Here is a 24,008-nt window from a genome sequence, read left to right on the forward strand (position 1 = left end):
TGGTTAAACTAGATTGTAGGTGTTTGGTGAACAAGTAGTAGAGGGTGCTAAACTGTTTCATGTATTCGTCCCATTGTGTTTATACTTTAGGCGGCACATTATAAGCAAAAACAGCAGGAATGAAGGAATATGAATTATGTATGAAAAAATGTGGACCATACATTAATCATATTGTATTTCAAACAATGTCTCGCGTTACATTTTTGCAGATGCACAGGAGCGAGACTCCATTTGAGGTGGAACAACTAAAAGAAAAAGGCAGAAAAAGTGATTTGCAGGATCTGCTAGCACACACACCACATCCTCCACACCACAAAAAAAAACAAAAAAACACTTCATTTGGGATGGGTTGGAGGTAATTAACTCTTAAGTACAAAAAAGGGGGTTGATTTCAATGGTGATACTATGTGATTATCCACTAATGCATTTAAAAACACCATGCAGGGAGGAGAAAAGGCAAGAAAAGAACCGCCTCGGGGTAAACACACGTCCATAGAGCTCTGGGCAGATCCAGAGCGAGAGAAAGATCGAGAGGAAAAACAGCAGCTTGTCATCTCTTCCCACCAAACTACAGGCCCACATCCCTGTCTTTTTCATCCCCTCTAATCCAGGGAATTCTGAAAAGATGAACTCATTCCTCCACAGCACTCCTGCCAGACCCTTTAACCAGAGAGGGAAACGGAGAGACAGGACAGAGAGAGAGAGAGAGAGAGAGAGCAAGAGAGACACTGTTGCTTTGGAAATTATGTGATCCTAACATTCATGGAAGCGAAGCTTTCTTGAATTGAACTGAACTGAGAGAGAGAGAGAGAGAGAGAGAGAGAGAGAGAGAGAGAGAGAGAGATGGAGAGGGAGGGAATGGAGGGGGAGTCTGTCTGAGTCTCTTATCCTGTGCCAAGGATTAGATTCCCTCCAGCTATTAGACTGTACCACTGCGCTGACAGGCAGAGGGGGAGAAAGACAAGAGAGTGTTTATGTGAGCAGGAGAAACAGAACAGTGAAGTTTTATGGTGGACAGAATTCATCTTTTGACGCCACTCTTGACAGGCCTGGGCATTCTTCTTCTCACTGGGGTCAGAGAGGGAAGCTGGAATTACGGTTGCCTGGACCAGGGGAAAAAGTGAAACATAACAAACAATGCAGGAATACTTTCCTCCCTCTCGCCTCTCTTTGGTACGGCTCTGATTTTTTAGACAACTATCACTACAGGGCGACTTACAACACACTAACGGGCCACATTTAGGCTGGCGTCTGTGCTATCTCTGCCATCAAAGACTGCTTTATCAGCCAGACGCACTAACTGGGGCGGCACTCTCACACAGATGGGTTTCTTTCTCTTTGACCCGTTCTCCTTTTCTTTCGTTCACTTCATTAATTTTAGAGTCTTTACTATTTTCTCAGGCTCCTTGTTTCCATTGCTGGGTTATAAAGTGGTCAGACAACATATCTAAAAAGGCGGAAAAGAAATCAATGGAATCATGCAGAGTGCACAACTTTATATACCATTTCTGTGAAAGGAAAGGAAACTATTGGATTAAAGACACCATGACAGTTTTGGGGCTGCTTTGAGGTCATCTGTATGCAAGTGCTAATTTAACTTTTAGTAGATATACATATTTAAAATACAACAAGTTGTTTTTCCTTTTAGGAAAACAGACTGAAAATACTGACTCATTTTGCACTACACAGATTTTTGCCCAATTAAATGCTCTCTAGAATGACAATGTGCTTTCCTTTAATACCACCTGGAACCGCCATCAGGGAGCAAAATCAAGGTTCATGTCTGTGACATAACTAAAGCTAATTGGTGAAGTTGAAAAATAGCACATGTCCTGCCCCAACTTCCTGTTTGTACAGGAAATACATCAACATTGAAATTAAAACTGCTCATCGAGCCATTTTACAGATTCTGTAATGGTGACAAAGTAAAAAAAAAGTTAACAAAGAGAAAAACAACATTCAAATATGTCCGATATACATGTACAGATAAGCCGCGTTTCCACCGCAGGAACTTTACCCAGGTACTAGGGACTTTGGGCTGGTACTCGATGTGTTTACACCGCAGGGACCAGGGTCTAAATGAAGTTCCGGGTAAATATTTCCCCCTCCGATAGTCCCTGCTCATGAGGTAGTACTTATTCAAAGTTCAGGAACTTTCAGGGGTGGGACTTGTGCGCTGCACAAGCTGATTGGTTGTGTTCACGCCGCATTTTGGTTGGATGACTCCACGCAGCATTTATTTATTTTTAACCTCCCTTTTTAAAAAATCTATTGCGGTTCGTGTTGTGGCTTCATGCAGTAAGAGTTGTCTGTCTGCAAATATGGAATTTAATTTAAAAAACTGGTGGACTGGCGACGAGTTTCAGGCTTTATTAACCCTCTATGGTACGGTGTTGCCTCCAGGCAACATAGTCTATTTGAGCTTTTTTTAATAAAAACATAATAAAATGTAATTGTTCAATGCTCTCTAAGGGGAGGGGAACTCAAATACTAACCAAAGAAAATGCAAAAGAGTGGTCACATGACCCACAGGGGTCCATTTTGTTCCCTCTTTCAACACACGTGCACATGTCACATGGCTCCATATTTTCTCCACTGAAAAGGGCATTTTTCACTAATTTCTGTCCAAATAATCAGCCACAAAAAATCAGAGTCACCTTCATTGGTAAGTAAAGAAGTATTTTCAAAAAACTTTACATTATATATCATCAAATTTATCATAGGAAATTACATAAAACTGCTTGTTGCCTCGAGGCAACATTGTACCATAATGGAATCACATAAGGCCATGCCAGGCATACTACGTATGAAAACAATTATATTTTATTTGTAAGGAAAAGAGTTTGAATTATCTAAATGTATCTGTATTTTTGCAAACTGAAAACTTGGCATGGTTCAACGGGACATTTGGCCACAATAGTGGGTAATCGGACAAATAGTGGGTTCGTGGGAAAGGGGCGTGGCTTGGGAGTGGTCAGCGGGGGTCGATGGGGTATTTGGCCTCTATAGTGGGTAATCGGACAAATAGTGGGTTTGTGGGACAGGGGCGTGGCTTGGGACTGGTCAGGGGGGTCAACGGGACATGTGCCTACTATAGTGGGCAATCGGACAAATGGGTTAGTGGGACAGGGGCATGGCTTGGAGCCGGTCAGGGTGAACAGGACATTCGGCCACTATAGTGGGCAATTGGACAAATAGCGGGTCCATGGGACGGGGGCATGGCTTGGGACAAGTCAGGGAGGGTCAACGGGACATTTGGCCACTACAGTGGGCAATCGGACAAATAGTGGGTTAGTGGGATGGGGGCGTGGCTTGGGACAAGTCAGGGAGGGTCAACGGGACATTTGGCCACTAGAGTGGGCAATCGGACAAATAGTGGGTTAGTGGGACGGGGGCGTGGCTTGAGACCGGCGGTGGGGTCAACAGGACATTTGTCTACTATAGTGGGCAATCGGACAAATAGAGGGTTAGTGGGACTTGTAGGGGTCTCGTATTTCGGGGGGTTCCCGACGGGCCTCTGGAGGACCCCACACGGGTCATTAGGTCGGCCGGGGAGGTCTTCCAAATGTTTGATCTTGCTGTTGTTGAGGCCTGGCCTTCATATTAGGATAATGTTATAGTGATTATAAATGTTTTACCTTGACACAGCATGTTTTGATGTTTTTTAATGTTTTGATATGATAACTTGATGATATAATGGTTTGTAGTACTTGTGTTCCACGATGGTACAATGTTGCCTGAGGGCAACAGCTGGATAATAAATGTTACTTTTGATTAAATATGAAATGTGTAATTCAATAAAAACTTGATACATCTGTTTGTTCAAGTGTTTAGTTAAATAAATTGATGTTTTCAATAAATATATAAATTTTTTTCTTCATGAAAATGTCAAATGTTTCAATTTTTCCATTGTGGTACAATGTTGCCTTGAGGCAACAAACTTATAATTAATAAATAAATTAAAAAATAATGATAATGTTTATTGATATTGCTATAGTGTCAAATTTTAAGCAGGAAAAACATAACAAATATTTTTTTTCTCACTGATATCATAATGCGTACCATAGAGGGTTAAGGGTACCGTATTTGTGGAAGAGGAAACTTTCTGCGCGTTCGTCCCAGCCATCTCACGGTCAATGTCCGCAATAGCTGATAACATACAAATTTTATATCTAACGTTAGCATTTTATATCTAATTTTATATCTAACGAGCTTACGGAACACGCTTTATCAGTGCTCGTCTCTTTTCTGCCACAGCTTTTATTATTAAGTCATTATGTTTACACATTGTCATCTATTGCAAGGCACCCCAAACCAATGTTACAAATTTACTATAACAGGATTGAAATAGCGCTTTGAGGTTAGTAACAAATAACTATTTACAAGACTGTCACTATTTATGATTGATAGACGGGGTTCAGGCTTTTTTTTAAGAGTATTTGCGAAAGAGGAAATTTTTGCGCGTTCGTCCCAGGCATCTCACAATAACTGATAACATACGTTGTCTAATTTTATACGCATACGAGCTTTCTGAACACGCTTTAGTATCAGTGCTCGTCTATTTTGTTTTGTTAATTACCTCGTTAGTAAACCAATACATAACTGCAGCACAGTTTGAATCTCCTCCATACTTATTATAAATGTGGCGCTCAAAACTGATTACTGTCCGTCGCAGACTGGGAGGAGCAGTTGCGCGCAGTTTACCTTCCCGGTACTTTAGACCCCGGTGTAAACGCAGAAATTAACCGGTCTGGGGCAAAAAAAGTTCCCGGGAAAAAAGTTCCTGGGACAAATTGTTTCGGGTAATTTCGGTGGAAACGCGGCTATATATACCTTTGTTGATCTATAAGGGTGACAAACAGTAAAAAAAAAAAAAAAAAAAATCACATTGGGCTGCACAACTGACAAAATTCACAATTGTCGATTACTTAGTATTGAAATCATGATTATTAATTTAGCTTAAAATAATTTTTATTACAATTTTGTGTAGGGCAATGCATGACGTATTCTTTTGTCCAGATCAAATCTGTAAATCTACTTCTCAAATCTACATTTCAAATAAATAATAATTAGTCACTGCATTTAAGCATTTACTTGTCTTTGATTGGTTACAATGCAGGTTAACATGCACATAGACTATGACACAACAGGACGAGATAAAAATTAACTGCTGTATTCAATGCAGAAACCATAATTATTATTCCTTATTACATAACTTGTGCAGCCCTTAATTAGGCCAAGAAAGGACTATGCAATCTCAATATGTTTTGAACTTATTACAATGCAAATAAACAGAATTCACAGCCTAGAATTACAGACTGCAAGCGGATTGCACTGCAAATGGCGAGCATATATCTTAATCCCTTCGCTATGGCTCTATAGCGTTAATGACGACTTGGTCAAATGTGTCCAAGATTCACACCTCAGACCCATATAAAGCAGAGCTTAGCTAGTCAGATTCACTGAGTATCGCTGCTGCCCTGCCTCTCCGGATTCCTTAACACTCACTAGTGTTGACATTTCAACACATGGGCCATCTGAGCCCAGAGCAACAAATGAACGAATATGCGGTCTCCCCAGGTCAGATTGCTGGGCCTCAGCAATGATTTCCACAGCCGAGTCAAACGGTGCAAAGACCCACAGATCTGTGTACTGATCTCCACGGGTGAGACTTAGCCAGGACTGGGGGTTCCAAACCGAATTCCTTTACCATGAGAACAGACGGGGCAGTGTGAAGGACAAACTCCCAGAAATACAGACCTTGGCTTCTACAGCTTGCTCGCAACATCACACTGCTGCTTCTTCTATAGGAGAGTGTGGGATGGATTATTAGTTTGTGTTTGTATGGGAATGTTTACCACATTCTAGGTGCAATAAAGCAGATTAAAGGTGATTCTGCACAAAATCCATGAAGCCATGAAAATATGTATTACTTAAAGGGATAAACATTCTGTAATTAATCACTCACCCTCATGTTGTTCCAAACCCGTAAGACTTTCATTCATCTTTGGAACACAAATGAAGATCTTTTTTTATGAAATCTGAGAGTTTTCTGTCCCTCCGTTGACAGCTATGCAACTACCACTTAGACGCTTCAAAAACTTCATAAAGAGATTGTAAAACTAATCCATATGAATCGAGCAGTCTAGTCCAAATTTTCTGAAGAGCTTTATATGATGAACAGGTTGAATTTAGGCTTTTATTCACATATAAACATTCATCAACTCACACATCAGTTGTGGTAAGCAGAAGCTCAAGCATGTTCGCTTGGCGTGTCGAGAACCAATGAGGTTCATTCTCGTGTTACGCAGCACGTTTGAGCTTCCGCAAGAACCAATGAGATTTGTTCTCACACATCAAGCAGGTTCAGTTGATCTTCTGTTTATGTTTTCCGATCAATGTTTATATGTGAATAAAAGACTAAATTAAATCTGTTTATCATATAAAGCGATCGAATCTCTTCAGAAGATTAGGACCAAACCGTTCGATTCATATGGATTAGTTTTATGATCTCTTTAAAAACAATGGAGGGACATAAAGCTCTCAGATTTCATCAAAAAGATCTTCATTTGTGTTCCGAAGATGAACGAAAGTCTTAAAGGTTTGGAACGACATGAGGGTGAGTAATTAATGACAGAATTTTCATTTTTGGGTAAACTAACCCTTCAAGCCATAAAGATCTGATGAATTATGAAACCCTTTCACTAATTACTCATCTGTCAGTTGTTAGTCAAAACTGAAATCCAAAGCAAATTACATAGTATTCCAGCTTTTGAACCTACAATCTTGCCAGAATTTTTTTCTGTTCTTACGCAGAACAGTTTTTTTTAAAAACTGGCATGCAATGATTTATGATATTCAACCCATTCTAACTGATGCTGCAAAGACTATCAAAAATCAGTCTCACAATTTGGACATGCATTTGGAGACTTTTAAAACTAATGTATAGGTTGCAAGACATAAAAACACATATGCATGATAAATTAATGTCAAACATATTGACTACACTGCAGTGTTCCAACAGGCCAAATAATGTCAACTATCCAAAAACTCTCTCCCACTGGTTCCGGAGCAATCCTTATTGTTATTGAAGGAAGACAGGTACGACAATACAGATACTCTATTATTCAAGTGATTATGATCTATTAAGTGTAACTTATCAGATAACCAGATTTTGATTACCGCAAATATCCCTGTCATAAAAGATATTTGCCATACATTAATGGAAAATGGGCTCTGGCAGCTGAGCGTTACACAGCAGGTACGGTTTCAGAGTATGGAGTCAGGCCAGTGGTTTTGAGACAGTTCTTGATCTCAGGTTAATTTAGGGCGAAAGCTGTGTATTTGGATACAGCTCATCTGCAAGGTGATGGACACATACTCAGCTCAGATGATGGCATGCTATTGATCGGCCCAATGGATCATAAACACTCAAGTCAATGCATCCTGACAGCCGTGCCGTCTTCACCTTCTGTTTCAATCACAAAAGCTTGAAGCCACACACATGCGCGAAAGCTACGCAGCTGCTTTCTAAAACAAAGCAAACTGTTTATGTTCCCCTATTAAAAATGCACAGGTGAGCACTTCAAATAGTTTGTGAGGTTTCTGGCTTGTCAACATGAATGGAGAGACAGTTTAAGGCTCCAGGGCTTGGGCTTTGACCTTTAGAAATTGACAGCCTAAGTGATTATAAAGGGTGGGCTCTTCTCTTGCATTCTGTTTATTGCCAATTCAAAATCTGAATACAAGTTTAGTTTTTCATGCTGATAAGTACACCACAAAGTTTCTGGATTGATAACCATATTTGAATGAGTGACTGAATCGGAAACTTTGTTTTGATTGACAGAGATAACCAATGGACAAGACAAAATGGGACAACATTTTAGTACTTAATTCAACAGGATTTGCTCTGGTACCGAAATTTTACAGAAATGGTATTGATACGGACTACTGAAATTTTGATACCGTGACAACCGTAGCTCAAAATCCATGAAATATCCCACAATAAGCAGAAGTTAATAGGCTTGTTTACTGTGGGCTTTCAAAGTCCTCAATAAGGGCCACTGAGGTATGGCATGAACTCCCCATTGAGGGCTGTAATTGAATTTAGAAAGAGAGACCAAACTCTGGACACAGAGCAAATACATCCAGTTAGTGCGGATCAACTTAGTGTTCCTCTTGCTCTCTGGTGCTTACAAATCCTGTTTTGTGTCTCTGAGGGAGTCTTTTGTTCCACGCTTAGATTGACCAACAGGGCAAACTAAAACAGGTACAGTGTGCTTCGTCATACCACTAATCGCATCAGAGAATGTGCTGCGGCTAAGTGAGTGAAAGAGTGAGTGATTGCAGTTTGATCGCCGGGCCTGACTCTCTCTGCCTCTCTTGCTATATCTCTATCTCTCTTTCCCTTATCAGTTTTGCAGTCATTAGCTTGAGGATCAAGGACTCTTAAATGTTAAGAAAAGCAGACGGATCCTTCCAGTCACTAGAATAAGTTGACTATTTTGCAATACCTGTGTGCTGTTTGGTGAAAGATTTTGGGCTCTCCTTGTGGAGTTCTGGAAAAATCCGAAAATATGCCAGTGCCAATATGAGTTAGCCTGACAAGTGTGCGCTGCCTTCAACCCTTTTGATCGTAGCACCCGTTTCTAAAACAGGAGAACATCATCATTGCTTGGACAAACTTGTGGAAAGAAAGAAAGGAAGAAACAGAAAAACAAAATTGAGAAATGAAACATTAAGAAGTCAAAAAACTCATTGCGCAAATGCACTGTGACAAATGTATCCAGTGTGAGAATAACATTACGTCAGAAAATGACTCGCACAGTATCTAGAAGACATACACAAAACTGAAAGGAATAGTTCACCTAAAAATCACAAAGAATGAACGAAAAAATGACGGTGAGTAAATTTGAGTGAACTAATCATTTAAAGACTAGCGCTCCTTTGTGCCCCATACACCATTTCTGTTTCTACATGCACGCTCTGTGTCTCTCTCTTAATGAAGGTTAACGTGAGGATGTTGGACTCCATGGGCCCCTGCAGTTAATCCGCACAGTGCATTCTGCAGGCAAGAGGAATGCGTTGGCTCTCCCAGTTTTAAAAATACTGGCTGCCATAGGTCCCCACACAACTGTCAATGTTCCTCTGGGGAGGAAGGGGGGAAAACATTCTTCACTTTATTTTAGCTAGGCAATCAAACCGCAGGCCTAAATCACCGCTTGTTCGCCCCGGTGCCAGACTCGGGAATTTATAATTACCGGGAATCCGAAACTGGTTGGAAAATAAAAACGGCCTTTGCATCAACTACTGCCACCTTTTTTTGCCCGCTCCCCTCGGGGCGCAGGCCAGCTGAGGCCGAAAGCAAAAGCTTTTACGGTGACGGTCGCTCAACGGAGTATTGTTCCCCCTTCCTCAGCCTTGAGAGGAGGCTCGCTAAAACACTAAACTAACAGTTGGACATTCCATACATTTTTAATGGCATGGCTGCCTCTTTATTTGTTTCCCTAACCCCGTGGCCCGGACTGAATGAATGGCTCTATTGGAGGAGGCAGGCAGGCGCAGCGGCACACAGGGTGGAGGGAGAGGAGAGATGGGCTGCCCCAGCCTTCCCAGAGCGCATTGCAGGACTCGATCACTCACTCATTACTGGGTGGAGGTGGGGCAAGTGAGGAAATGATTACCTGTACAAATGGCCAGCATTTTTTCACAAGCTCTTCATAGGCGTGTCTTTTAAAACGGACAGATACATTGGTCATATGTCGGATGATAAATAAGCATGCTTCATGTCACTGTGTAAGCCTGGCCTAAACATTTGAATAATAATAAATAAATAAAAACATGAATAAAATAATTAGGGGACAGATAAATATTGCACCTGCATTTTGACACTTTCTGTAAATGCCTGATTGAAATGAAAGCCACACTCAATTACAAGAAAGAGTTATTATCATACCGCCAATAGTGACTCAGAAAGTCATTCTTGATATTGATTTTGTGAAATATGTGAAACTGATATCACAACAATACTGCATAGACAGACAGTCTGAGTTCTTTAAAAAAAAATTAAAAAAAAACTCCAATACTGCTTAACATCTATAAATATGTATAGCGGTCAAACCATGTGGATAGAAAACATAAAATGTAATCAAATATTCCTAAAATCCAACTCCAATTCCTCATTAAGAAGGCCGAGTTTCATGTGCTCACACATGTAAACCTACTGACAAAAACACAATACAGTTTCAACGAGACATAAACAACATGATGAAAACAAAAATTTGCATGTCTTTTTCAGAATCTGTTCTGGGATACACTTTGTTGTGAATAATTCTGCTGTCTGCTACTGGCTGATGAGCATTTGTTTGCCTTGTTTATGTGTGTTATGTAAGGGGAAGAGGAAGTCGGTCATTCAGGACAGGAACACACGATCAAGGATAACTGTATGGTATAGCCATGATTGCACGGTACCGCCTGTGTTATATTTACATACTGTGCATCTCTCCGTCAAAATTAAAAAACATAACATAACTTGAAATCAAACGAATGCCACACAGACACATGTATTCTCAAACACGTATACGAAAGCACATCCTAACTCATCACCTCCAGACCGCTGGGCTTCTCTTCAACATTCCTCAGCTTCCCCCTGCCGTCAAAGGGGTAGTTGAGCAGCCACTGCACTACAAAACCCAGGCAAGCTTTTTAAAACAGGATGTTTGGCTGAGGCCTCCTTCCCCTCAAATAAACAATCCGCAGAACCTGATTTTCTGGAGGCAGGGTGGAAGTACTCCAGTCACATTATTTCCACATCCCGTATCCTGGAGCACTTGGGGCCCTGGGGGAGTGTGGGCAGGCTCTGGGGCTGCGGTGGAAACCCGAGGCCCCGTGCCAGGCAACGGGAATAGGGGAGAGGGAGAAAAAAGATAAAAGGAGGGAAAGAGCGAGAGGGGGAGAGATACCAAGGCTGGCCGAGTTGAGGGAACATAAGGGGGAGGGCAAAAGGGTGGCCCAGCACTGTCCACCCACCGACCGTGGCTCATTTTTCACTGGCATAGTAACACCGTTACAGAGGCAGGGCAGGGTGTGCGTGTGTGGGACTGTCCTTTCTTTCTGTAATATGGACTGGCATGGGTTTTTAGGAAAGAGAGTGGAAACTGAAACAGTCCCAACGCAGAACTGTTTAGACGCATAAAGTTATATAACTCATCATCCGTAGTTTTGCTGTAAATGATGTAATACAGCTGATGTCACTCCCATGATCCTAGTTTACCTCAGCAACGGACGAAATACAGTGCAGTTAAAGTCTTCACATTCAGAAAGGTCTGTAATCTTTCTCACATTCAGTGGTTTAAAGGAAACCGTCATCCTAAAATTCAAATTGTCAACTTACACACCCTCATTTCTTGAACATGATGGGAAGTTTGAATGAGTGCTATTTTAATAATACTGAAATACTATTATAGTTATTCATATTTTGAATGATCATATATTTTATATTTGCCGTTTTCATTTTATTTAGAGTAATTTTTTCAGTAATTATGTAATGTGCGTTTTGTCATTTTTATTAGTTATTGTTTCTAAAGTTTTACGATTTTTTATTTTTGGTTTCATTTCAGTTAATAATTGTATTATTTCAAATTAAACTTATTTCAGTTAGTTGCCAAGGCAACATTTCTTATTTTCATTTAGTTTAAGATTATTAAGTAACTACAACACTGTTTTTAATATGCAGAAACTCAAATTAAATTTGAGAAAGCAAGATTAACTTTAATTACAAATTGTTACACAGGACAGTCATTTGGCTTCAGAATACAGGGGCGATTTTTAGGGTACTTTCACAATGCTTTCTTTTTTTTACTGCGTGATAGTCACTGTATGTTCCTTGTCACTTTATGTTCTCATGTATAGAAAAGAGCAGCGTAAATGTTCTTTAAAATTTGGGTGAGTAAAGGATGACAGAACTTTCATTTTGGGGTGAATTATCTCTTTAAAAGCCCAAATAAATCTGAAAGATTTAGGCATTGACAATGAAACGAATCTGAAATACAGTCTAGGTATATTCAGGCATCTGCAAGCCAGCTAATAAGTAGAAGGGAAGTCATCACATGCCTTTTTAAAGCTGTTCGAAATCTATGGATGCAATCAAATCAGTGGTAACCAGCACGCCGTCACATGCTTCGATTACTTTGTGTAATTGTTGTACTTCCAGATGCCCTTTTGATGCACTGTAGAAATGAGGTCAGGTCAGACTTAGACCGACTGGCATGTGTGTAGTGCTGCCAGTTTATCAACAACAACAAAAAAGTCTGTTTTGTGATTCTCTGAGAGGGAAAGTATGTGATTATGCTTGTGTCAGACTATCAGTCAAAACAAAACATACTGGCCTGTAAAATGGCACTTTTATGAAAACAAAGACAAGAAGTTGTACTGTCGATGCTGTGATCATCCGATGGTTCCTTGAGGTAGCAATGCTACCTGTTCTGCTCAATTCGGAATCAACTAATTTAATACTTCATGACGCTAACTCCTTTTCCACTAAAATGATGCAAATGTTGCTCTCTGAACCAGCAAGTCTGAGCAGAACCAGAATAGATCCAGAATGGACACCAACACCAGCAGTAACATTCTGTTGATTGGGGGGGAGGTCTCACTGGCTTTGGTTTTCAGTGAACAGTTGAATGAGGCTGTCAATGCTTTCCATTTTTAAGACACTGATAGACCGCAATTAGGGACGCCAGCCAGGCTGTTATCTACTCCCCAAAAACAGTGAGGGCAGTGTAAACATCACAAAGCACCAAGAGAGAACCCAGAGTAAAATTACAGTACACCAAACCAATCCTCTCTATACCTGACTGAGCCTTTCCTTTTACTCAGGCCAGAGCGGCCATAAACCTACCCGCACAGCCAACCGACCGCTTTTCCTAGTTTCCCAAGAAAAATAAACACAACAAAACATAATGGCTCCACAGGGTTCCTCAGAGGGATGTGGGGTCTATCTTAAAGCGATGACACAACCACAGTAAGTTCTCACTGTGATTGCAACGTCTCAGGGTATGAACGCATATGCACGAAAAATGTTGCGTCTGCTTATTTTTTCCCATCCGGTGACAAATTCTGGTGGGTTTATTAGGGTGCATCTCTCAGCTGTAGCACATGACTGGTCTGAATATGATTTGTAAACAGCCACCGGTCATCACACAGACTAATAATCACTGGAAAAACAATTCTACTGGGATGAGCATCATTCAGAATTCAATTGAGAGTTTTTCATTTCACTTCAATTGCTGAATTACTAGCAAATAGATTTGCTCTCAGAAATTAAAGTAGACAGACAGACATATAGATAGATAGATAGACATATAGATAGATAGATAGATAGATAGATAGATAGATAGATAGATAGATAGATAGATAGATAGATAGAGAGAGAGAGATTTTTAAAAACATTACTGTATATAAAATTATTAATATAAAATGTATATATAATTTATACAATAAATTAACTTTCATTTTATGGACCAGTATAAAAAAACTAGAATACAATTATCTGTTTTAAATTTGTATGAACTTCTATTTAAAATCCAATATAACGTCCAGTGAGCGTATCAATTTAAAATCATGACAAAATTGTGCCCACCATTATGATAATGCTGACATTCTCAGTCAGCATCAGAGTACGAGGAGACCACCTCCTCCCAATACAGGGACTTGTGAACCTCAAAGATCACAAAAACCCCAATACAGAGAGGAAACACAAACTCACATGCATGCAGTTATACAGGAAGTAATGAGACCTACTTCAAAGAGCATAATTCTGATCTCCACACGGCCACAACAAGGAGTGAGGAAACAGGTGGGCTGCATTACAACCCAGTCACAGCTACAGAATGTGACTGAAACACACACACACATTTTTACAGACACACGTGTAGCACATCACGACCACATGTTTCGACGGCTATGCTTTGAAAACATAGTGAACACTTAATCAATAGCTGTTCGTTGACACAGTGTAGACATCAACTGACAAACACAGTTGCTTTTAAACGAGAGAAACTGCGGGTGAAACGGCGAGCTATAGACATCCAGATACAAACAACACAAACAGACAGAGGTGTACCCAAACACACAGAAGCGCACACATCTCAGACACCAACACAAACATGCAGAAATATTCACACGGACTCCAGAATGTGCCACCAAAATTTTTTTTTTTTAAATGCAGGAAATCTTATGGAAACTCATAAATTTGAGCTGAAAAATCGAACGCAGTGCGCTTCAAACAAACTCATTGAGGCCTCAAGACATCAAAGATCTACTACATAAATAGCCTCAGATCTCAAGCTTGGTCTTTCAAACCAAGACACCAAATTCTCTAAAATCTTGCCCTTGGGCGGCAGGGAGTTTTCATCAGACTCGTTGAGATGTGTTCTGTTGCTATTGTCAGACAGAGTGGATGAGTGTTCAGAGCAGGAGTTACACTCGCCCAGGGGGCCGCAATCTGCTCCCCTCCCACCTTCGGGCCCCCTGGCCTCACTTTTAAGAGCTTTACTAGTTCCTGCATGTGGGTGGGGTGGGATAAGGGACTCAGAGTGGGTGGATGGCCATATGCATGAACGCTTTTAGATCCTAGAGTTTCTTTTCTTTCTTTACAGGTATAGCATAAACGCAGGGGTGGGCAACTCCGGTCCTGGAGGGCCACTGTCCTACAGAGTTTAGCTTCAACCCTAATCAAACACACCTGAACAAGCTAATCAAGGTCCTCAGGATTACTAGAAAATTACAGGCAGGTGATTTTTTCAGGGTTGGAGCTAAACTCTGTAGGACAGTGGCCCTCCAGGACCGAAGTTGCCCACCCCTGGCATAAAGGAAAGGGATGAATTACCATAGGTCACTCTCTCCAAATCTACATACCTTATGTTGGTTTATTTGGACAGAGTCACCTATGGAATTTTTAACAAATTCAGCTACTGGCATTTTTGTAAAATTGTTCAATGCCTCACAAAAAATTATTATGAGCTGTACTGAAATTATTATTTTTTGCATGCGTAACTAACAAGATTTCCAATTTCCTTGTACGGATACACCGGTATTAATATTCTTGCCAATACATTATTAAAATAAAAAATTGCATTTAAAAAACAGTCTTGCTAAAACTTTTTAAAGGTTAAGTGAACGTTAGACAATGGCAAAAGTAAAGACCCATTCTCACCAAAAATGATGACTATAAAGATCACTATATCAATTTCCACACCAGAGAACGATATCGTTCTGTTTATTATAATCGTGCGCATAAGTTTTGTCATCTTCCACTTTAAAATGCTCTAGTTCGTTAAAGCAGGATGGATTCTGATTGGCTGTCAATGTTTTTATCGTTCATTAGCTGGAAAAAAATCGTTCTGAAAGTAATTCTAACAATATAATTTCTCTGTGCCGTTATCGTTATAGTTACAGGTGTGGACTGCTATTCTTTTATATTTAGAACTATATCTTTATCATTATAATTATCATCATTGGTGAGAATAGCTTTAAATTCCACAAATTAATTTAGGAATCACAACATTATAAATGTACAATATATATATAAAAAAAAAATTTTCCCAAACATTACATTTAACAGTGATACTAAAACAATTTAAAGGTTAAGTGAGCATTAGATTATGGAAAATGTAATCTATGTGTAAAAACAGGGGAAATGAGCATGCATAATTACATACTAAATATCAACAATATTTGCCAATAACCAACATGGCACCCTATATTTGTTATAGTATAGGGCAATAATAAACATTAGTAGTTGAAAATGATCCCGCATGCAAGCTAAAAAGGCCTTGTACCTATGTCCCTACAAGCAAATCATAGTTCACACAGACCCAATCCAGAGAAAAAACATCTCAGCAAGCATTTGACACATCATTTGTTTGCACAAGGAGTGTCGCCAGTCTGTGAAGTGGTGGTGACAGGGTGCATGAAGCCACAAGCTCAGGTAGCTCCTTCTGGGAAAGGGGGCAGACTGACCCGCTCGCTTTGAATGCTATTTCTAGCACTGCAAAACAAGGACTTAGCCTTTCTGTCTCTGCGGCCATGATCCTCCGCATACACTGAGCGGTTCCAGTTTTATGAGAGAAACATGTTGGTTTCATTCCATAAGAGGGGAGTGTTTCATCTCAAACCATGACACAAAACTGTTTCTCCTCTATTCTCTCAGTGTGGCCCTTTCACAGGAACGGAAAAAAAGCCCACTCCGGTCAAGATAGAGCCATAAAGGCTGATCCGTGTGTGCGTGTTCCGATACGCGCCGTTGTGTGCAGAGCGTATAACGTGACTCGGTGTGCTCGAGTGTGTGTGTGTGTGTGTGTGTGTGTGTGTGTCCCTGCGAGCTTGGATCTTATTACAGTTTGATCCCACTCAAATATTTCTGAAAGAAAACAGAGGAGGGGAGGCAGGCTCTATGGCCAGCCAACACGGCCCACTGAACCTCTGCTGGGCTCACAATGAGAGCTTTATCTCCACTCCTAATGGCCTTTAATGAGGAGGAGCAAAGCACAACATAAAAACCAAATTACCTGCAAAGTTTGCTCATTTATTCAAACACACTCCATGGGAACTCGCAGAACTTAGGACAGGGGAAGGTATGCCTTGCTGTTTTCTTCACATTTTAGACTTTTACCGAGCACTTTACCCCTTCCTGACCCTGCAAACAAATGCAAAACTATGTCTATGGAATAACTGCTGCCCAACTTTGAGATTTGTATTACAAAAAAGGAGACTAAAAGGGAAAACACCCGCTGCATGCTCACTGAAAAAAAGTGAGCATGCAGAGGGAAAAAAGTAAATATCTGGTGCAAGGTCACCATCACAGGCACGTAGCCTTTGTTTGAACAAAGATGTTACCACATGAGCTCTCCGGGACTGGAAAAAACAGCAACAAGTCTGACAATGGTATCACAGGCCATGCTGACAGAGCAACACTACATTTCAGAGCCGAAATATTTTTAAATTAGAAAACTCACCTGAGAATTCCCCTTGGGTGACGTTAGGCGAGCTGGCAGCCTCTGTTTCAGTGTAAGACAGTGTGGAATCTGACAGATCTGAGGAGATAAAGGATCTGGTTAGAGTTTGTAGTTAATTAGAAATTTCAAAAAATATTTTTCATTTGATGATACAACTAGGAATGTTAAAATACTGTTAAAAAGCACCATTCCATTGTTTTAATTTAAATGGTTAATATTTACATTATATAAATAATACAGTTTAAAAGATTGGGGTAAGTATGTTTTTTTTTTACAAATATAAAACATTTATTTAGCAAAGATGCATTAAATTGATTATTAATTGATTACATTTATAATTCAATAATTTCAATAATTAAAATTATTTCAAATAAATGTTTTTCTTATGAACTTTCTATTCATTAAAGAATCCTGAAGAATCATTAAAATATAAAAACAGTTTTTTAAATTATAATAATATTGCACAATATTACTGTTTTTACTGCATTTTTCATTAAATAAATGCAGCTTTGGTGAGCTTAACAGACTTCAAAAACATTAATGAATCTTACGACCCCAAACTTTGAACAGTAGTGTACAATTTATAAAGTGTTTTACATAAAGTTCTGTCAGGACCACTATCGTCAAATACGATTGACAATTAGCATACAGTTTGGATTGGCGGTATGGTTCCGTTCTGGGCAAGAACTCCCTGCGCATCCATGCAGCCTAGCATGGATAAGGGGAATCAGAATGCCAAATCCTGACTGACGAGAGGAGGAGCTGGGGATGGAGGAGGGTAATTAGATCCTGAGAAACGCAATAGCTGCTGATAACACTGAAGGAGCTTATATATGTATACAGTGATAGGCGTCGTATTCGTATAGGTCGACGTGGATCAGCTGAGAGTCAGCTGACGTGAGCTTGACTAACGTGACCTGCCAGAACTGACGCTACACTTTGATAAGTGTGTTCACTAGCATATTAGTTATTGCTTTGCTATTGAGTATCGAGACATTTCATTAGTTTTGGTATAAACAGTAGAAATGTTGAGCAGAAATATGTGTTATCAGGCTCTGCCTTCTGAGATGTGGATCTCTAAAAAAAAGCAATCATAATTAACAAGCCGAGCTGCAAACCACCAATGCATCAGTTCCTGATTGTACCCTCTCTCCACCCCACCTCCCGTCAACAGTGTGCCCGATGTTGAGCTATGGCACTGAGAGGATATCCCAGCCCAGTGCCAGGCCCCAGCATCCCTCACAACATACAGGGCCCAGCCCAGGCCGGCTCCAGATTGGCATGCTGAAAATGGGCCTGCCGGATACTGGCTGCAGCCTCCACTGGCTCTCAGTTGGTCACTGTGCCTAATTGCCACCATTAAAATTCTTCACGTTGTTCTACTTTTTGCTTCCCCTTTGGCTCTCCGTAAAGCCAGGGATTCAACCGGTGGATGACAACTGATGGCACTGACTTATTTTGGCTAGGTCATTTTGTTACACAGATTACTTTATTAAATTTGTCAGTAAATGATCTCCCATCATCTGTTCCCTCAGAATGTACATGCACAACAACTTAAATAAATACATATTTAATCAGCAATTAGAGCATGTGTGAAACTTACCCAGTGGCTTGTGTTCTTCGCTGGGGGAAAGTCTTGAGTATGGAGGAGGGGGTGACTCTAAAATATGACAAGAGTATGATTGTAATTGGAATAGAAAAATATGGGGAAATTAATTATAGATATATTATTTAATCTTGACAGACTATATTGGGTCTATGACCAAAAAAAAAGAGGAAGCATTTATTTTAAATGAAAATACACAATGTTGACAACATGGAGTCTTTTCTGCGGCACTGTGGAAAATGTATGCATAGGTCCATATGGAATCTGCATACACAAAACTACATAGAAAGTATTTCTACAAAATTAAAACGCCTGCCATTTACAAAGATCTACACATCCCGTGCTCACGTACAGGATTATTATAATTTTTTTACTAATTTTATAATTCTTTGAAATATCATTAAGAGTTTACTACTCTTATTCATATTATTATTCACATTTTATCATGTTTAACACCATTCCAGAGTTCAATTCCCCATAATCACACAGATTTTCACTAAAATCAGAGCAGATAATGTGAGAGAGAAACGTAGGTGCTGGATGTTATACATCAACATTTTGCAACAAATATTACACCTTGAAAACATAAATCACAAATGCTCAAACTTAATATGTGTATCTTAATAGCAGCTCAGTTTAAAACTTTATCTGGTGAATAGCCTATATTCTGACCACTATGTTTCTTTAATTATTAAAATAAAAGATTATAATAAAAAATAATAAAACAAACACCTCGGATAAAAAAACTAGTTTATCACTGAATTTGGGTGGACCTGTAAACAAACATTTTGTAAACACACATACACAATAATAATGTGCAGCAGTTAAATGTATAGACCTATACAAATATTTCATTTATTTTAGTCTTAAGGCAAATCTCATCTGAAGCTGAAACACTGCCTGTTTTAGGTGATTCACCATTTAATGGCATGGACATCAATCAAAGATTTTTCCATTTAAAATTAATACAAAAACTAGCCTACTTGTATAAGCCTGTATATAATTAAGTTTTTCATCTTTTAAAAATCGCAAAACCTCATGTAACAATGGAAACCACTAAAAGTTCGACGGCACAAAGGGGAAAAAAAAGTCTCTGGACAAGTAATGACCTCGCCTTATGGTAGTGGGGGAAAAAGAAAAGCATAATGTGGACTGTCTCTTTAAGAGTGGCGGCAGTAATTGCCAGGATCCTAAACTCAGTCACTCAGATACACAGCGAGTCAGTCTGGCGCCAGTTGTATGCAAACTGTATATTACCGCCACTCCTTCACCTAAATAGCATGAGGGGTCCTCCTCAGGAAAAAAGCGACTTTTAAAGCGCAACTTGAAACTGATATCATTTCAAAGCGATAAACTCTTTGCAAAAAAAGGAAACGTAGCCTAAACACTGCCATCTTATAAAGCTACAACAAACACAAAGCAAAATAAAAGTATGTATCGCTAAACATTGATAGTAAAAGATAGTTTCTTTATAGCCCTTGCTAAATACATGGAAATGTTTGCTTAAACACTGTTTTAGGCTACGTGATAAATGCTGTCACGGGCATAGGGCAACACCTGAACAATAGGATTTCTCTCTTTAACGTCGTCTGTGAAAATTAACCTTGAAAAAACCCGTCACAGCCATTGATGGAGTTTGAAGATTGAGAGGGCTCTGTTGTTCAATCACATGAAAGAAATACCATCTTCATGGGGACACGCATGAGCGCCTGTGAGCTATGTGTGTCTCTACAGAGAACAGAGGGGAGAGAGAGGGGCTGCTGTCTCCCTCAAGCGTCTCTCTGCTCTGAGAAACTCCAATAAAACGCTGAGCAAAGAGTGTAATTGTCAGCTTGAAGCCTTTGATTAAAAAGTATCTCTTAATATGTGAGGATTTATTATGGAAAAACTGACTTATAGGTTGCCAAGTGCCTCAGGTTCCCAATGGTATCTTCACAATATGTCAATCTATACTGTCAATGAATGCTAGGAATTCTAACCGTTAACCAATCAATCTGTGGAATTTTACTCTACCCTGCTTTTTTTTTTTTTTTTTTTTGAGACTAGAGATTTGGTTGAGATAGACTAAACATGTCACAATAACATCTGAAATGTAGAAATTAACAATTATTGGTGATTATGGGCCTTGTGAGAGGAAATAATCCAGCAGTTGACTATAGCCTATTATTGCTAAATGACTTAACTAAGGAACTGGTAGGATTGAAAACGTTTTTTAAGCTTCTTGAACCGCTTGGTCTTAGATTTAAGATCTTTTAGGCCACACAGACAGTGTTCTCAAAGAAAATTCAAAAAAAAATACAAAAAAATAGCCTATATAGGCTATAATTACACTCTAACCAATTATTCTACTGCTCAACTATTTGAGGCAACTATTTGGAGAATATTACCTATTGACCAGCAGAAAATTAATAAACCCAGTAATTGTATCAAGGATAAGGTCACAAATGCTGTCTATCTTCAATTCAGTAGCTGCAATTAAGACAATTAAAAACGCCATGCATTTTTATGTAGGCTAATTATGTTTGTATTTTATTTCTGCCAATGTAGTTTCCTGGTAACAACTTGATTGTTGGGAAATAATGAAGAAGCAGAAAATAAAAACAGTAGCCTACAGTACAGTACAGTACAGAGCTTGTAGGCTACATTATGGATAATGTGCATATTTAAAATGTTTTAAATTACTGTTGTCAATACTGTATATTTAAAGCACTGAAACGTAATTGCTTACTTTTTAATAAGAACATTAGCCAATTTTTTTACACTGAAAAGCAACGCTAAATTCTTCTTTGCTACTGCACTCAATTTTATCAATGGCATTCTGTAGTATATGAATCACTAACAACACAGCTCCAATGCAACTGTTGGGGAAACCCTGAGGAAAGAGCTTTGGCATTACAGCAGGTGTAAAGCAAAGCATAATAATGAGAAATATAGCCTAAGTTTTAGACATAATAATCGCCAAAGGGGATCTTCGCTTACCTGGCCCACAGAGTCGGCTGTAATGATATGGATTGCAGCACACCACCGGACCGTCCTGAGCTCCGAAGCTCTTGCACTCACAGAGCGCTTTAAGCTGGGCCGTGTGCTGCAGGTCTGACCACCGATAAAGCTTACAGATGAGCAGCTGTGGAGGAGCCATGTGGCCGCCTAACCGCAGCTCGGTCCGCGATACCATCACGCAGTCGCTCGGCATCCCTCCTTTGGACTCCACGGCTTCCAACAAAGTATCCAAGGTTTTCTCCTTTAGCCTTTTTAATAGCGAATAGGTGGCGGTCTTGAGCTCCTGCTCCATGACGGAGCGAGGCTTCGTCTCCTGGCTCTCAAGAGGACCGGGGTCCCGAGAAGAACCAATGTTCCTCAGCACGAACTGGCACGAGCCAGGCTCCGGGTTTCTAGATCCAGAATGATGGTCCCGATCTTTAAATAAACAGCAAGTGACTGTTCTACAATCGCTGTCCTGCACAGACCGAGGGCTTCCCATCGTACACACCGTACCCCCATCTTGGTCCAAAACGCCCCCTGAGGTGCCACCACCGCTGCTCTCAGTGGGATTCCTCGTACACACTTCCCCATAGTCCACGCCAGGCGACCCGCTCGGGGTCATCGGTCTGAACTCCGTCTTGGGAATTTTCTCTGGGTTGGTGCCAAGCAGATCGTCTCGAGACCCCTCGCCGCCTTTGCCATATCCATCGCCCCCCTCTTTATCTGGAATCAAACGGCTTCTCCAGAGTCGCCGCACAAGACCTGAGCGTTTCGTCCTGAACATACGACAACTTGAAACTCTAGATGAGTTATTTACGTTCAGATCTTAGCGATTTAAAACTATTTCTGAGCTCGTGCAACATTAATGTTGGTCGAATGCCGTGCAGCGCGTGCACACAGCCGAGCACCATATATTGGTGGCAAAACCACAACATTAGTTTTGAAGGCACAATGTTATATTGCATTAAAAACAGAAAACGTCAAACAACCGCAAGGCTACACAGAAACGCATTCATCCTAGAAGAACGCTGTCAGTAGCCTACATGTGAACACCGTTTGGAAAGTTTTTAGATTTTAAATGCACTAAGGGTTTTAACTACCGCAAATACATTTGTTCTTAAAAAAAATTCAAATAAAAAAAGGCTACGCGAAAGGCTACACTAGTCGCGCGCTCTCAAACGTTTTCGGACTTTGAAACACGTTCAAATCCACTCTTCAACAGCGGGTCTGGTGACATGAATGAAGCTGCTCCTCGGCGAATTAAATCCACAGACAATTCCTTACAGAATTCACTATTCCGGTTGTTTTCCACTATTCCAGCGCACTCTTTTTTGCGATCCAAAAATATCCTTATGCGCGCGCCGGGGCCAGAAAAAGGAACAATCCGTGGACTTATAGTGTGCTTTCTGGTTCCGTGTTCAGACCTGGTCAAACTGCAACCCAGATCTCTCTCTCTTTCTCCGTTTCTCTCCCTTTTTCCTTTTTTTCTCTCCCTGTCACACACACACATACACACACACACATAGGGCCCCCGAGGAGAGCGATGGAGCCATTGGCTGACTACCATCATGTGCTAGTCTAGACACTTTGGCGGCTCTGAGCTGCACTGATTGTTGCGCAAACAAGGTTTCAAGTTTCTTAACTCTTAAAGGCGTAACATCCATCTACTTCTATTTCTTCATATATCCTAAGATGATTGTTTATTCTAAGCAGAAGAAGAATTGCGAGTAAATTGGAACTAATGTAAAAATCCAAGAATTATTTAACAAACATTTCCAAGATGATGTCAAAGCGACTTTACTGCGGTCATAACTTTATTTCGAGTTTTGTGGAGTCGGAAGCTGTTTGCATGTGTATACACTCTATAACTTACCATTCTTCATTTTTAATACAAAAGATCATCTAATATATGCATACGACATTCTACAATGGGATCTGCACAGGATAATAACAAACCGTTCAAAGTCTTTAAAAGTGCACTCAGAAAGTTTTTATTTATATTTAGCAGCCTCTTAATTACTACAAAAGTACCATAAGTTTTGGACATTATACTGACACCTATAGGCTTGGATGCACTAAGTTTTTTTTAATCTTTATTTTTGCCTATATTTTCTCATATTACACGTGAAAATATGGAAAAAACAGATGACCTCTTAAATTATCAAGAATTAGCAATGTGGTGGCTGTAATGCTACGGTTTTAGTATTATTATTTTTATTACTATTACTTGTAGTATTTAATTCACTTGGATGGTGTGGTGTCAACATGAAGGTGCCCATGAAGGGGCAACCTTCTCCATGTAGAATAAAACAGATTTTTATGATACATCTTAGTTTCACATGAGTTTAATTTCATTATCCATTAAACATTTTTAATTAGCATGAATTACTGAGTAAAAACATTTG

At 39.9% G+C, this 24,008-nt stretch overlaps 1 protein-coding gene across 1 annotated transcript in view; it reads right to left on the reverse strand.

Annotated features, from left to right (window-relative positions):
* The window catches only part of smad6b (SMAD family member 6b), a 30,040-nt gene extending 6,952 nt beyond the window's left edge, over nucleotides 1-23,088 (reverse strand). Inside the window, exons 1-3 of the mRNA XM_082181407.1 lie at nucleotides 21,601-23,088; nucleotides 18,619-18,675; nucleotides 17,016-17,093 (exon numbers count right to left, since the gene is read on the reverse strand). Of these exons, the coding sequence (XP_082037533.1) occupies nucleotides 17,016-17,093; nucleotides 18,619-18,675; nucleotides 21,601-22,387 (922 nt within the window). The 5' untranslated portion in view covers nucleotides 22,388-23,088. The remainder of the gene's footprint in view (nucleotides 1-17,015; nucleotides 17,094-18,618; nucleotides 18,676-21,600) is intronic.
* Between the last annotated feature and the right edge of the window lie 920 nt (nucleotides 23,089-24,008).

The sequence above is a fragment of the Leuciscus leuciscus genome, assembly GCF_965113295.1.
Source record: "Leuciscus leuciscus genome assembly, chromosome: 10".
Classification (NCBI taxonomy): domain Eukaryota; kingdom Metazoa; phylum Chordata; class Actinopteri; order Cypriniformes; family Leuciscidae; genus Leuciscus; species Leuciscus leuciscus.